At 40.7% G+C, this 16,103-nt stretch overlaps 1 protein-coding gene across 21 annotated transcripts in view; it reads right to left on the bottom strand.

Moving 5' to 3' along the window:
* SSBP2 (single stranded DNA binding protein 2) overlaps positions 1-16,103 on the bottom strand; it is a 183,046-nt gene that overhangs the window by 135,917 nt on the left and 31,026 nt on the right. For all 21 annotated transcript variants that reach the window (XM_086629368.1, XM_086629380.1, XM_086629372.1 and 18 more), the window contains exon 2: positions 1,940-2,012. In XM_086629368.1, the coding sequence (XP_086485494.1) occupies positions 1,940-2,012 (73 nt within the window). The remainder of the gene's footprint in view (positions 1-1,939; positions 2,013-16,103) is intronic.

Genomic DNA, 16,103 nt, shown 5'->3' with positions numbered 1-16,103 from the left:
GATGAAGGCAACAAAGCTTTGAAGGCTGTAGTCAACAAGGACCACAAAGCACAATTCACTTTGTAACTGAAAGATCAGCAGAGAACTTCTAGACCTTACTGATTCATAGAATCATAGAACAGCTCTTGGAAGGGTTGGAAGAACATGTTGGAAAGGACCTCAAAAGATCATCTGGTACAGCTTTTTGGGGGAAAGGGAGCCTAGATGGGATTATCTAGTACCCTGTCCTGTTGCATCTTGAAAACCTTCAGTGATAGGGACTCTACCACGTCCCCAAGGAGGTTGTTCCAGTGAATGATCATTCTCACTGTAAAAACAAACTTCTTTCTCCTATCAAGATGAAACCCCTCCCTGTGGAACCATACCCATTGCCCCTTGTCTTCTCCATGCAGATACTTATGAAGGAAAAGCCTCTGTCCTCTTTGTAGCCACCCTTTAAGTATTGGAACACTGCGATGAGGTGCCCTGTGAGGTTTCTCTTCCTCAGGGAGAAAAGACCTAACTCCTTCAGTCTTTCCTCACAGGGCAGGTTCTCCAGTCCTTTGACTTGTGGGTCAGTTCTATGAAATTTAAACTAGACACAAAACATTAAAAAATATAGGAGTGCTTAGGACAACCATCTCTAATAGCAGAGTGGATTCTACCTTATCCAACTTATATTTTCTTATTCTTAATTTTGTTCCATTACTTTTAGCCACATTCCCTGGTAGATCTTTAAGGAAGGGCTCTTAACCTTTGTCATATATACATATATAGATACCATTTTATACCTCAGACAGCGCTTACTTCTTTTACACCACAATGTTCAGTTTTAGAGCTACTCGAAAGATCTCATATTTAACAGACACCCCATACCAAGTCTATACATCATTCATCCCTGTCCCGTGTTTACAGTCTTTTGGCTAGTATCAGTTCTAATTTGAAAGATTAGGGATATATATTCTCGTATTACAGTCGTTCAGACCTAAGAGTTTCTCTACAACCCAAGAATGAATTAGTTTTTAAAGCTAAGTTTGAAGACACTGTATTGAATGTTTTCTAGAAATCCAAATGTCACACCAGTTATACTTCTGCCAACTGCTCATTTTGCAAATATATCATAAAACCAAAATGAGCAAAATGAAATCTTGCACAGTGTATTATTTACAAATGATAGCTGTTTTGGGAAAGCCAAGATGATACTCTCCATTATTTTCTCTCTTATTTTTCCATTACTTTACTAAAGAGAAAAAACGATTGTCAAAACCATACTTTACTATAAACATAAACCAGTACTACCACAATTCTACTTCTTTTCTGTATCTCTGCTATGTGAAATCTCTACAAACACCAGAAACAATGCTCTGGGTTCTCACTCTCCCCTCTTCCACCTCCAAAACGTCATCACCAGTACAGCAATTTTATTAGCTTTTGTAGGAGTATCAGTGGAAGCAGTAAATTTTCCTAGCACAGTATCTTGCCTCACAGTATCTTTTTCTCATTTCTGCTTGCTATTCAGCTATTATTATTATCTGAAGTATTGTTTCTTTGATAACTGTAAGTGTATGACAGTAAAATGTAAAATACATGACTGTTGTGTATTTTGGAAGGGTACCTCATTCACACATGGATATATCAACAATAAGTTAGAAGGTCATCAAAAAAACAGTACCGTTGATGCATTCTCTAACAGGCACACTTACTACAGAAAATACATGAATCTTTTCCCAATGCATTATCAAATCACAGAATGGGGATAACAGATCACAGCAAAAACAGTTAAACAAAGGCATTATTCAATGACATGGCAAACTGACTTCTGCAGAATCAGAAATCCATGCTGATCAAGGCAAACAGAAATTCAAGGTTGTCACTGCCGTTTATTCTAGATGAACATACGTTTATTTCACGTGCATACACTGAAAAGTTGTGTAAGGAAAAAAAGGATGGAGAAACATACCTCTGATAAAAACGTCTGGGCTGATTTCTGTGCTCCTACATGGAGCAGATATTCATATACGTACAGTGCTAATCTGAAAAATAAACAAAAAGGACAATATTTAGTATTCTGCACTTGTTTGTTCCTCTTCTTTAGAAACAAAGGATCATCAGAAGTTTGAGGTGCGCTCTGTAGTCTTTCACAAATTGCTATATCCTGAACACGTCGAATCTATTATCTATACCAGAACTTTTAAACTAGACATGCAGGTCAATCTGAGCAGAGGTGTTTAAATAGTAGTTAATTAAATATTATTAAACCCCCAAATTACTTCATGTCAACATTTTTAACGATATTTGGACAAGTGCTCAGTGAGCTAACAATTGACCTACTGCTGCTCTGTATTTGCCCACTCTATACCGTGCTTACTGTAAATATGATATATATATATACAGCAACACTGATTATTTTTCCTGATCAATTTTTTTTACGTGTGGATTGTGCGGAGCTGTTAAGGAACGTGAACAATAGCCTGTGTTTATTCAAAGAACATGCAAACTTTGGACTGCATCAGGAAAAGTAATCCCAGCATCAATCCACAGCATGCAGTAGAACCATCTCTCTCAAGCAAAGTGCAGAGTTTTAGATTCATTCAGACTTCTGCATCTAGGAGCTCCAATGATAACAGAGTTATAAATGACTCTCACAGCTCTGAAAGGAGCTTCCCAAAAAGCGATCTTCAGCACCCAGGCACATCTCCAACAAAATCCAAAGACCTGGAATAAGGATCTCGGTGCAGAAAGAGGCCTGGGAAGGCCTCTTCAGCAACCCAAGAACAGGGGAGCTGTAACAACAACCAATTTCTATCAATATAGGCTATGTAGGCTCGACTTGAATTAGAAAACCAAAGACGTAACACTTCCTATTCCTCAGCTGACTCTCCAGAGACGCTCCCGTCTGTCTGCATGTTTCAAGTCTTTCAAAATGAAATCTCATTTAAAAGAATGATTTAATAATAATGCTTGGAAATTGTCTATATAACATTTCAGTCCAAGAAAAGAAAAGAAAATCTGGCTGCGTGTCTTTTAAATTTGTCAGCTGAGCTGTTTTTAAGAAGTAAAATGTATTTGCATACACTTCAGGATACACTGCTACTCTTATTTGAAACATTTTACTATTCATATTCAAAAAAAAAGTAGTTTAACTAAACAAGGTAGAGAGGCAGAGAATATCTATTTTCCTGTTACTGTTCAGAACATTATGCAATATCAGACGAGATAACTGTCATCACAGCACTGACAGAGTAGTAATTATTGCAGTAACCTATTAAGTGTGAAATTTTAAAATTTAAGAGAGGCAGTCCATAAAATTTTTTTTCATTAGTTGTTTATACTTTGCACATGCAATACACACACGACTTTACTCTCTCTCCAACTTCAAAAGCAAAAATGTACTTTTTCATTCACATTAAAAAAAACCATTAAATTGATATTCAAATATGTGACTGGTTCTAGTTTGAACCTTGAGAAGGTTCATGTTCACTTTTTAATTCCAGTATTTTACAAAACAGCTATCTATTAGTTTGTACTGTGACATGTCACCAAATGCAGAGCTGTATGCTACACAGAAAGCACTTGGTTCTTCTAACGGAGCACAGTATGATCCAGTGCTCAACTGCGATGCAGCTCAGAGAGGACACAGTGATATGCCTCTAAGTACTGTAGAGAGGGAGAGGATCATGTAATCTCTAGCTTCTCATCCCAAAACCACAACTGCATCTGTCAAAAAAAAAAAAAAAGTCAGGTCTTGTTGACTTTAATTCTTCCCAGTGCCACTATCATTCAATTTTTAAGCAACAAACGGTCGAAGACAAAATCTAAGATTTAACAGGCAGAGAGGAAGAACTTTCTACAACAGCCAAGATGACTCGAATACGCAGCGATGCTCTAAAGTATCTCATTTGTCTTCCAAGATTCCCTTTTTTGTTCTTATCAAAACATGAAGCCTGCAGTCCAGATAAAAGGATTTGCGTGATCATATCCTTTCTACGCTGCAAAGGAAAGTGAAGCAGCACAAAACCCAGGAGTTTATTGCAGGCACACCACCTTCATACATCTGCCATCTGTTGAAAGCTTTAGCAAATACTGCACCCTGACACCCACAGTGACAGCGCAATACTTTAATTTCGAGAAAGATTTGTGAGTCTCATCTCGAGACTCCTGGAGCCTACCTGCAAAACACAGCACAGGCAACTGTGCTTCAGCACCCTGTGCCCAAAAAATCCAAGATATTCCAACACTGTGAAAAAGGCAGCCCTAAAACTTCGACTAAAACACATGGAACGTACTGATTAAGCACAATTAAAATTATAACAACACCTCCAACTCTTTGACATGCATTATTCCATCTTGGTCTAAATACATTAGCAGTAAAATTAAATGGTGAAACAACTGTGTTTTTTAAGAGCGGAGGTAAACATGGCAGATTTCAGAAAAGAATATTCCAGGTTTTAGGCTTCTAAATTGATCCACCTGTGGTAAATTAAGAGCAGGACCATGCTGGCAAGGGGATTGCCTGGCTCCTGTGACAGGAAAGCTGGGACCACCTTCCATGAACAGATGTGAGACAGAAAGCACAACATAAAATAACTTGATTGGGTCTTATTAATCTGAACCGCTGGTACATCCCTAGCTATTATGCTGTCAGGAAGTCTTTACAGAAGTTAACAACATTACAGCTCCATTCAGAAATAAATGCATTTATCACAGAGATCAAAAGAAAGATACTAATGTTTTACTGCATTAGTTGCAGCAAAAAGATCAATGAAAACTGATGTTCTGAGGTAAGACAGCAAAGACCCAAAAAAGATGCAACACTGTGTAACAAGGAGGATTACCAGATACATAAACTTTAACTACAGCATAAAACCAGAATAAGACTAAAATGGCTACAGTCCAAGTGTGTAAAATTAACAAATGAATACACTATTTAACATCTAAGCAGAAGACTAAGAAAATCACAGTGAGATGATCTTCAGCATCAAAGGACGGTTACAAAGTGGCATTTTAAAAGACAGTTTTTACTCATTAAACTAGTGTGAGAAACCATGTAATAGCAGCAAGGAAACATATGTTGAATTTTCACATTTGAATACTTGTTGACATCCCATGAGTAATGTGAGGAAAAAATATTTCCAATCAATTTGTGACGACGCTGAAGTAATTTTTGTTAAAGACATGTCATAGGCCAGAGTCCCCCGCTTCTTGCCAAGACAATTAGATGACACATTCATCTATGGCCTGATGACACATTCACTCTATTTCAAAAAAAAAAAAAAAAAGTTACTGTCTAGCTCTTACTGCTACAGTGCTCATTTTGCTAAGCTGGTGCATTTCGCCTGAAATTTCTGCTCTAATTGAACGAGGCATTCATACATCCTACAAGTATCTACTGAACTCCAAAGAGAAGAACCACTTAATCAGTTCTAGTCAGCCAGTTATCAGAATATTACCAGGAAATAAACAATAATCATGCCAACTGTGCTGTAGAAATTATCTTCTTACATGTTAAGGTGGGCAGATGCAATTAGCTTAACGAGAACTTGCAATCGAAGCCTTACAGCAGTATGTCCATTGATGAAAACAAGGTGGTAAACTCCCCCAGTTCCAAGTCAAAAGATTAAGACAAGACCTAACTTTCCATAACAGGCAGAGAAAACCTGAAAGCACCATCAAGATGTTCACCTTATTTGTGTTTTGTATGTAACTTAGGTGCTCTGAGTCACACTCCCCGCAATGTCCCAGCAAGCTTCACTGACTCTATGTCGGGTACTCAACAGGCTGTTCAGAAAAACATACGCCTACAGAAGAAGGGCTCAAGTTATTATCACAAAGTTTTTCAGGAAATAATTTGTCCATGAAAGGTAAAACAGTAGTATCTTTGTTTTGTTCCATAGGAAGATGTGTACTGAGAAAGATTCTGTCTCTCAATCTATGACTGAACTTCAAGCATTGGTTTTGCTTTATCATTATTTGTGAGGAGACAAAGAACAAAAGGAAAACAGCCACATTTTTCCACAAAGTTCAAAAGCTGGGCTTAGACGAGTAAGGAATTGCAATAAATTAGATTCTGCTTTCTCTTGAAAGCTGCCCAGTAAACCTGCCAGAAGGAGGTAACTACTACACATAACTTCATGCAGTTGAGAAAGAGTGCAGATGCTTTCATTGTTTTATTAGCCACATGCCGTAACGACAAATATATGTAATTTAACTGAGGGTACAGTGGTTGTCATGGTTTAGCCCAGCTGGCATCTAAGCCCCACGCGGCCGCTCGCTCCCTCCCTCCTCCCACCCCGGTGAGATGGGAACGAGAATATTTAACAAAAGGCTCGAGGGTCAAGACCAGGACAGGGAGGAATCACTCACCAATTAAGGTCACGGGAAAAACAGACTCAACTTGGGGAAAAATCAATTTAATTTGTTACTAGTCACATCAAAGTAGGGGAATGAGAAACAAAACTATTTCTTAAAAACACCTCCACCCGCCCCCCCACCCCTCCTTTCTTCCCAGGCTCAACTTGACTCCTGATTTCTCTACTTCATTCCCCAGAGTGGCACAGGAGCATGGGGAGAATCGTTGCAGGGAACGGGGGTTGCGGTTAGTTCATCTCTGCTGCTCCTTCTTCCTCAAGGGAAGGACTCCTCACACTCTTTCCCTAAATCTGAGATTTAGGTGATTCAGTCTGCTGAGGTATCTAACACATAGTTGGATGACCACAGGGGCCATACTGGGTGCAGAAGCGCTTTGCTGCACAAAGCTGAACCCCACAGAATCTCCAGTGCGTACCTCTAACTCAGCTTCCCTGAACGTCAGAAGGCCCAGTTGGATGCAGCATCAAACTCGAGCTCTACCCAAGAATTTTCTTACACATTTTTCATCTGCTTAGGCAGGCACGTTAACAACGGCCCCCGATGTTGCAGTGATTTATCTGCACACACACCCCTAGCACATCAGCACTCCTGGCCATGCCGTTTCACCTACACATAATTTATATTTTGGTTTGTTTAGCTTGAGGCCAGCAGATTGCTCTTTTCAAGAACCTCTGATCATGCCAGTCTACTGTGGTTTTTTTTTTTTCCAGCTCAAAACATGATCTATGTTAATGTTAGTGCTCTGTGTCCTATCAACAATATGATCAGTTTTCTTAGAAACAGCTAGGTATTAAATGAAACCCAAACACTGGTCTGAGGAAACAGTATGTCCCAAAGGAGATACTCGATGTTTGTTTGACTATGTGTGCTGCCTTTTCTGAGAGCTCCTACCACAGCCCTGCAAACACAGGCAGCATAAAAGTGTATGTGTTCAACATTATTTGTATACATTTATTTCTTCCTCTCTCTGTAGATAGCAGAAAACATTCTCCTCGTACGCATTTAAATATTTGGGGCTTATACCCAGTGCTACAATGAATAATGGCCTCAGTGCTTTGTATTATGCTACTGATGGTACTTTCCAAATAAGCTGATCCTTCTTGTTTATTCCAGTTTTACAAACAGGGGAAGCCTTCTCCTACCATGATTCCGGGCAGGACTCACCTCTACTCTCTCTTCCACTTGACTGCTTGCAAGATGTCCTAAAAATACACCTCATTAAGTCTGGTCACCCTCCCTTTGATTATAAATACTGCTTCAAGTGTTGAAAACAGTTGTTACCTAGTAAGTGCCCTTTTACTTTAACAGTATTAGAAATAATGGGAGGGTTTTTTCAGCTTACCCATAAGTTGCAACTCACAAATTCTTTTTTTATCCTAATTTCACATGTTTTTACTACATAACCTTCTGCAGACTTGAAGCACTAGCGTAACTATTTAGAACACCACATTAACTTCTACACCAGTACATAACCAAACATTGAATAGGTATCTGGTATCCATTGATCTTTTGAAAAAGATGAGATAGATGCTGTGGTGGTGTCTGCAGTCTCTCCCACAAGCACTTAATTGCATGGTTTTACATATTCTCGCCCGCTAAGGATGTCTTGGTTTGTGCTAAAATGTCACACTGCACAGTGTTCCCCACTTTACTTTCATCTGACTCAGGCTGAATTTCATATTCATTTTTGGCTCCGGTCTCAGCTTGCAGAAATTACTACAGATCCAAAGTACTGCAAAATTAAAACACTATTCTGTAGAATCCATCTTGAATGGGATAATTTCTATTGATTTCCGAACGCTTCATCAAAAGGTGGAACTTCTTGATGACCTCTAAGGTTTCAAATGAAAAATATTTGTCCTTTTTGCACCTACGTTTTGCACATATACTCCACAAAAAAATTTCCAGCAGCAGAATTTCACAGGCTTCCTTGGCTAAGTCCTTGGCTAAGAAAGAAATAAGGCTTATGCACCTGAAAGTTTGTCTGTATTTTTCCAGCTATATCTGCTTGTGTAATAAAATAATATACCTTCCTGCAAACTTAGTCCTCTTGGGCCACTACAGCTACAGTATTATTCCCACAATATTCCTCTGTGAAAGTTTTTGAACATCCCAAACTCATCAGCAGCTGCAATCCTCAGAAATAAGACTTATCTTACTTCCATTTGCAAATGACAGATGCAAATGAAGAGTGAAACATGCTGAAATTAACCGACTTTGTATCTTCAGTGTGTATGGAGCTCGCCAGTGCCCTGTGCCTCCAGTTTGCTCAGATGCCACTTACCTCTGCTTAACAGACGGTGTTTCTGCAGCCTCCCCTCCCGCCTTCTTGCCTCCCCCAGTCTAATGTCACCAGCCTAGGATGCTGAACCATTTACATGCATCATTCCTGAAGTCACATTACAGACAGTTCTTTGCTGTCAATACACATTGAAAGACGGTGTCCCCTTCCTTCTCCCCCGCACCCGGGCCAAACATATGCTGATGGAAATCTTTTGTCATCAGGCATAAGTTTGCTGTACTATAGGAAGCAAGACAAGCTCTTTGGGTGCTCTGGTGACTTGCAGAGACCATAGGCAGTAAAATGTCTTTATCAGGTAATACTCATGGCTGTCCAACACAAAGTCAGTCTGCTGCGCATGTAGCCTTTGCTCTTTTTGCTTCTCCTCGTTGAGGGCAAGCTATTTACACTGAAATAGCCCAATTCCTTCCCATATAAACAGAAAAGAAGGCTGAGTTCAACCAATCATCCACTGACACTGAGGACAAAAACCACATTCTTCTTGCTACTCTCTCATTCTCTTCTCACTACTCTTCCCAGCTAAGGGATTAGAAAATTAACTGAACCAAAATAAGGGAACAGTTTTCTGCTTGATGTGTGAGCTCAATCAGCCTGCCAAGGGCCAGAGTAGCCACACAGGAGCAGCAAGAACCAGGAGCACTCATTTTGGCAGTCCTGGACTGCTAATACAGCTCTGCCCACACTGTCAATTCCTCCTGCTGGCTACAATCTCAAACTTAGCATTTTATGAAAATACATGTATTTTTAAGGTAACCTCTAAGTAGTTTCTGGTACTTAAACCATATGAACTATTCAACTTACCATTACTATAAAGTATGCCAAATGGCAGCTAAAAAAATAGTTACAGGACAAAACACATTTTAAAGCATAAGCTGAGACTTTCATAAAAATACACAAGGTTCCACATCTTCCTGATAATAAAGGTGTTAATCTTGGTCTTCCCTGCTGCTTTCAATGGGATAGTAGTGGGTTTTTCCATGCTATTTTTCTCCCTGGTATATAATTTGTTTTAGCTAATGAGTTTAATGCAATGCATCCTGCCCTGCAGTAAGCAAAGCTAGCAGCACGGAGCTATCATAAGGAGAGTCACAGGCAGAGAGCAAAGCACAGACACAGTCCTTAGCAAAATGCAAACTTTAAAGCTATACACGTGCCACGGGGCTACTGGTAGGTGGAATTTAGCTGAGCGGCTAGACCTGAAACACTTGTTACATATGACAGAAGGCTGCTTTAAAATCCTGTATCAGCAGAAACCAAGGCTGACACTGACCTGGGACACTGTAAACACTGGGATTCCTTGCTTGCCATTTGCCATTTGTCACCCACTGTAGTCAAAGAAAAAGTTAATTTGCAAAATCCGCCAGTGACTGAAATGTCTCAAAATATGTATGAAGAAAAAATACATTTGTATTTACACATCATCAGAAAAACAGTGACCATCTTCTAACCATGGTAGCACACACAGGCTGTTGACAACATTGCTGCTGTACAACTGGTGCTACAGCAGTGCTTGCCTACAGCACAGGCAGATGACACCTTCTCAAGCTACAACAGCCTGAGAGGCTACCACCTTCAACACTTCATGGTCGTCTTTTAGGAGGGAGAGTCCCCTCGCCCCACAGTGAGGTGCACGACCGAGTACCAGAGGTGCTGCCAGCCTGCTGCAGTGCAAAGCCAGCCAGGTCACCTTCGATCAGCTTCCACAGCCACTGGAGCCACAACGGCTTATGTTGCACGGACGCCAGCGAGGGGTTACCATGGCTCTGTTGTACTAATAGCTGCAAGCAGTGGAGTAATATTATCTTAAAATATTACAGCTGTTCCTAAAGCAACTGCCTACCCTGGAGCAGAAAGAACTGCTCCCTGTCTACAGCAGCACCAGGAGAAGGCTGAGAAAAAGGAGGAAGCATGGACGTACGCATCCCCAAGGACGAGTTAGGCTCATCTCCGACCAGCACTGAGTAGAAATGCAATGCCCAACAGCTACACAAAGCAAATACCACGTAACTTGATTTTCACTCATATGAAGAAAACAGTATCCCTGAGTACCTGGCTCCTAGAATGACCCATGTTTTTGCTAGTAGCTCTCCCAGTTCTTCTCAGGAAATACACATTTCATATCTTATTAAATATGGTGGGTGGGTCCACCACATTTAAGATTATCAGGAATCACTGCTACTGAAACCTAAAGTCTTCAAAGCTGTAGAGTGAGACAGCAGACTAGAATCTCACTTGTTGAAAGGTGAAGTGAAAAAACAAAAGAGGAGGACCTGGCCCATACCAGACAGGCTGGAGGTTTCACACTGCTGGTCTCCTTTGTAAGAGTCACAGTTAATGCTGGGTAATTTTTTTTTTTTTTCTTCTTTTACAGCATATCATGGTTAAACCCAGCTGCAAATAATCAGTCAAATAAAGATTGTATCATTCCTTCCCACTCACTGTCTGCACTAGTTATGTTTTTAAACTCTGTTAAGAACGAACTCCGTACTCAGAGGTTGATAGGATGCTCTAAAGAGCTCCCTTCCAAGTTTCACAAACTGGCACATTACCATAGCAATATATCAGTGTACGTGTCGGTTTACCTACAGGCTGATGGGGTCGCCAACTGGTAACACATACAAACTCAGTCATCTGCTTGGAAAGCCATTGAGCTGATCCTGCCTGGCCTTTCGGCACACCCATAGGCCAACCCACAAATAAGAGAAAGCTGAAGGATTTGGGTTCAGAGAGCACCATACAGCTGTAGCAGTTTCTAGCACACACAGATCTCCTCTTTTAAAAGGCTCAAGGTTCTGGAGAGAAGAGTTGCAAGTTTAATGGTCAGATTAGATGAAACGCATCTCCGACTTACTAGGAAAATGTTTTCTGAATTTCATCGCAAGTTTCTTGTTGGAACCATATAGTCAAAGACTGACTATTACTAGTACCCGGCTGGCAGATTATCTCAATGGCAAGCTGAAATAATGAACGTTATCACAACAGAATAAAACGGTAGACTTCCAGGAGCCACAACCAATCATGAAACCGAGAATTAGTCTCAAGAGGAAAGTGGAGAAAACAAGAATGAAGAGAAAAGTAGTAATAAGTCACTTCATGAATTTTACAGGAATCATATGGGATGAGAAAACTGAGGATGAATTTCCCTGAGTGTCTATCCAAAAAGTGATAGTGGAAAGTAATTTGTATGACAGATTGTAAAATGATGGCATTTTCTTCTGGAGAAAGGAAGTTCTGAAAACATCAAAGTAAAGCTAACACACCTTAGAAGTCAAATAAATTCAGGGAATTGGTGGAAAGAGTTTCCTCAAAAAAAAAAAAAAAAAACACAACCACAAACAACAAACCCAAACAGGTAACCTGAAAAAAAAAAGTGCATGACAAACATCAGGTGATTGAGGCTACATTAAAAAAACTCAGTGAAAAACATCAATGGAAGAAAGACAGGATATAATAACAGTTTACTCTGGCTGCATCAAAAACTCCTTACTGATCCAAGAAAAATGTGCAACAACAGAAAAGAATGTAAAGGCAAGTAACAGTATTAAGGAACAAGACAATCATGCGGGTGACAAATGCAGAAAGGCTGAAGTGCCAAGTGAGTTGCAATAAGCAAGAACATTAATAAGCCAGCAAGAACGAAGCCTATCCCACCACAAAACTGGAGTTCCACTGTTCAATGCAAGAAGTGTGCAAAGCAAAGAGAAGGTAGGAAAGTCCGAAGTCTTGATGCATACTTTGTTTCTTCCTCCACAAAACAACAGAAGAAAGCATTACTTCTTAAATACAACTGGAATACACACAACAGAAGGAAATAACAGGTTAAAGAACAGCTTAGTGAGAGCTGCACTACAGGGGAGAGGGCTGGAGCACGTTGCCTCAGAAGTGCTAAGAAATGAGCCAAAAATATTTTCTGAACTTGGAAGAACTGAAGAAAGTCCAGTACACATCTTTTGAAAAGGAAATAAGAAAGGGCCCAGGGATGTACACACCACTCAAATAATCCTTACCACCACAAAATTTCACTTTTTTTTTGATCAGATGAACATGACATCAGTTCCATTTCTTACAAACAAATCACACGAATTCTACTTCAGTAAAACCCAAATCCCTTCTCCAATAGAAGAACTGGCACTGCTAGAAATGGGAAAAGCAGACCTCGACCTCAGTGTAAATCGTCCTGGCCTCTGACATGAGAGACATCCAACTGCGGCTGCACGTTTAGGGTGCCCCATGCATGGCAGCTGTGAGGCTCCTTTTGGTGCAGCACTGAAAGAGGTCGTGATCTACCCGCTGGTACCAGGAGGTGTCCATTTGGATGCCAGCATGGAGACAGCAGTACGTTCAGTATTTCTCCAATGCCACTGCTCTACAAAAGCTGAAGATGCATGTATAAGGGGAAAAAAATAAGCTTTTTTCTAATGCCTATACGCCTCCTCCTCCAGTTCAGAATTGCTCTCCTGTATTCATTTTGGAGGCTGGGTCATTGCCTTTGAATGCCTTGCAACTGCAGAGCCGGAGATGACACAATGTCAACTCTGATATGAATTTTTGTGTAGTCCTTTCATTCCTCCTGAGCCAGTTTCTCTGTAGAAGTCAAGAATGCTGCTTAACAGCGCACTGAATGGCACAGGCTCAAGCAACGTCAGACAGCTGAGGCCACCAGGAAAAGCAATTTTCAAGGGTATGCTATTAGTTTCACCTTTCTAAACTTTGGGGTCCACTGGATAACAACTAAGCATCTGCTTAAACCCTAAAGTTTCCCTTCCAAACCCAGCAGCTATGACGCTGGTCCCTGGGAACAATCACCCACTGGCTTTGAGACTGCTGCTCAGTTTGGGTGAAAAGTTCTGCACAGGGGACTGAAGTGGAAGACCACAGTGTTTTTCAAAACAGAAAAGCAAAACAACGGCAACTACCCCAACAAAAAGATAGTCTTTATAAGTGTAGGTGTAAGTGTAGGTATACGTACAGAAATTCTCAGCACACATAAAATTGATCCCGGAAAACTTCATTCACAGTATTCCTCCTCAAATCACTGCATTTTTTACCCACAGGACAGCTGCACACAATTTGATATTATCAGACCTACCAACTGCCATATGGCTGCCACCCCCATCACACCTGTCTGCTGAATTCTCACACATCTGGCTAACCTGCTAGAAGGCTTTAAGCATTTGCCTGCTATTCTTCCCCTTGGCTGATAGAGACATGCTGAGTAGACAGCTGGAGGTGTTCTCCTGCAGCTCCCCAAACTGGATCATGGCCAAGAAGGATTGCCGAGACCCCCAGCTTACTCGACATTTCCACTCAGCTACAACTCCAGATAAGCTCAAGCACCCAGCCGCAAGCTACAGTTCACGAATGATGAGTTTGCTGAGCTTTAAGTCCTCTCTCAGACTGCCTGGGGGATAGTCTACCACCCAACCATATGTCTTTTACAACTTTACAGATAGTTTGCTTAGACTCCAAACTGCAAGTTACCAGAAATATTTTCTTTTGAAATGCAGGTCATTAAAAAATACTAGTTTCAATATCCTCCCACAATTTTTTATAGTGAGAATATTTTCCAAACAGAAAGAATTTCATCAACAGAAGGAAGACATTTGAAAATCTGGCTAATGAAGAGTTGTTCCACCAAAAAAAAAAAAAAAAAAAAAAAAAAAAAAAAACGAAAACCAAACCAAAACCCACACACACCAAGAAAAAAAAAGCAGCAACAATAAAATTTTGCAGTTGTGAAGCTATACCACCAAATGTTTGACTAACAGCCTAAAAAATTTTAATGCTCTCAAAATCACTTGTACTTGTTGGTCTTTGAAAGAAAGAAACCATTGGACAAAAGGGATGAAAAGTATTTGACTCCATACTGATAGCTGATGTTTGGTAGAAAAATTGATACAGTATTGTATTTCTTCATCATTAAAACAGGGAAAATAAGCAAACCACTTCTTGCACAATCTCTGGCTAAGCAATTCTTGTTTCTAAATCAAAATTTAATAGACAAAAGCATCAAAAAGACTGCAATTCTACCATGTGCGGGACACAATTCAGACTGGCTGTTTTTGCTCTTACCAATTACAAATGCATTTCTTTACAGCACATATTCAATTCAGAAAAGGTTATCTTACATTTAGCTTACACTGGAACATAGAAAATTCTGTTTTCTCATTTTCCAGATAGGTATTACTAGAATACTATAATCCATACTGAAGTCAGTTTTTATGTTACCTTCATTGATGCTTCATAGGCATGCAAGTCAGGAAATACAGAATATAAGTCAATGTCATATTGCCAAGATGCAACTGCTGCAGTGGAACAGTAAATAGTCAAATAGGAGACTTCAACAGGCCATGGGTATGTTTTAAGAAGCCAGGAGATGGCAATGGAAATTAAAAAAAAAGGGGGAAAAAGAAAAAAAAAAAAAGGAGAAAAAAAAGGGGGGAAAACGAAGAGGGGAAAAAAAGGAGAAGGGGGGAAAAAAGGAGAAGGGGGGAAAAAGGAGAAGGGGGGAAAACGGAGAAGGGGGGAAAACGGAGACGGGGGGAAAAAGGAGACGGGGGGAAAACGGAGAAGGGGGGAAAAAGGAGACGGGGGGAAAAAGGAGACGGGGGGAAAAAGGAGACGGGGGGAAAAAGGAGACGGGGGGAAAAAGGAGACGGGGGGAAAAAGGAGAAGGGAGGAAAAAGGAGACGGGGGGAAAAAGGAGACGGGGGGAAAAAGGAGACGGGGGGAAAAAGGAGACGGGGGGGAAAAAGGAGACGGGGGGAAAAAGGAGACGGGGGGAAAAAGGAGACGGGGGGAAAAAGGAGACGGGGGGAAAAAGGAGACGGGGGGAAAATGGAGACGGGGGGAAAAAGGAGACGGGGGGAAAAAGGAGACGGGGGGAAAAAGGAGACGGGGGGAAAAAGGAGAAGGGGGGAAAAAGGAGAAGGGGGGAAAAAGGAGAAGGGGGGAAAAAGGAGAAGGGAGGAAAAAGGAGAAGGGAGGAAAAAGGAGAAGGGGGGAAAAAGGAGAAGGGGGAAAAAGGAGAAGGGGGAAAAAGGAGAAGGGGGAAAAAGGAGAAGGGGGAAAAAGGAGAAGGGGGAAAAAGGAGAAGGGGAAAAAGGAGAAGGGGAAAAAAGGAGAAGGGAAAAAAGGAGAAGGGAAAAAAGGAGGGGGCAAAAAAAAACAGAGAGGAGGGGAAAAAAAAAAGGAATTAAGGAAGAGGAAGAAAAAAAAAGGAGGAAAAAACCAAATCCAGATGACTTCTTTGCAGCATAACAATTTAAGCTTCCAGAAGTTCGCATCAAGGCTTATGCTTCAATAAGCTGGTTCTCCCAACACTGCACGCCTATTAATATGGCTGAATGAGTCCACACCTGACCCCAGCTATGGGAACACAATTCAAATCATTAATACCCCTGGGGATTACCATCACTGGCACACTGAGCATAGCAAAGAAGTACTTAAAACT

The sequence above is a fragment of the Tauraco erythrolophus genome, chromosome Z, assembly GCF_009769465.1.
Source record: "Tauraco erythrolophus isolate bTauEry1 chromosome Z, bTauEry1.pri, whole genome shotgun sequence".
Taxonomy (NCBI): domain Eukaryota; kingdom Metazoa; phylum Chordata; class Aves; order Musophagiformes; family Musophagidae; genus Tauraco; species Tauraco erythrolophus.
Note: the sequence above shows the minus strand (reverse complement) of the source record. Positions and strands in the feature narration are given on the sequence as shown.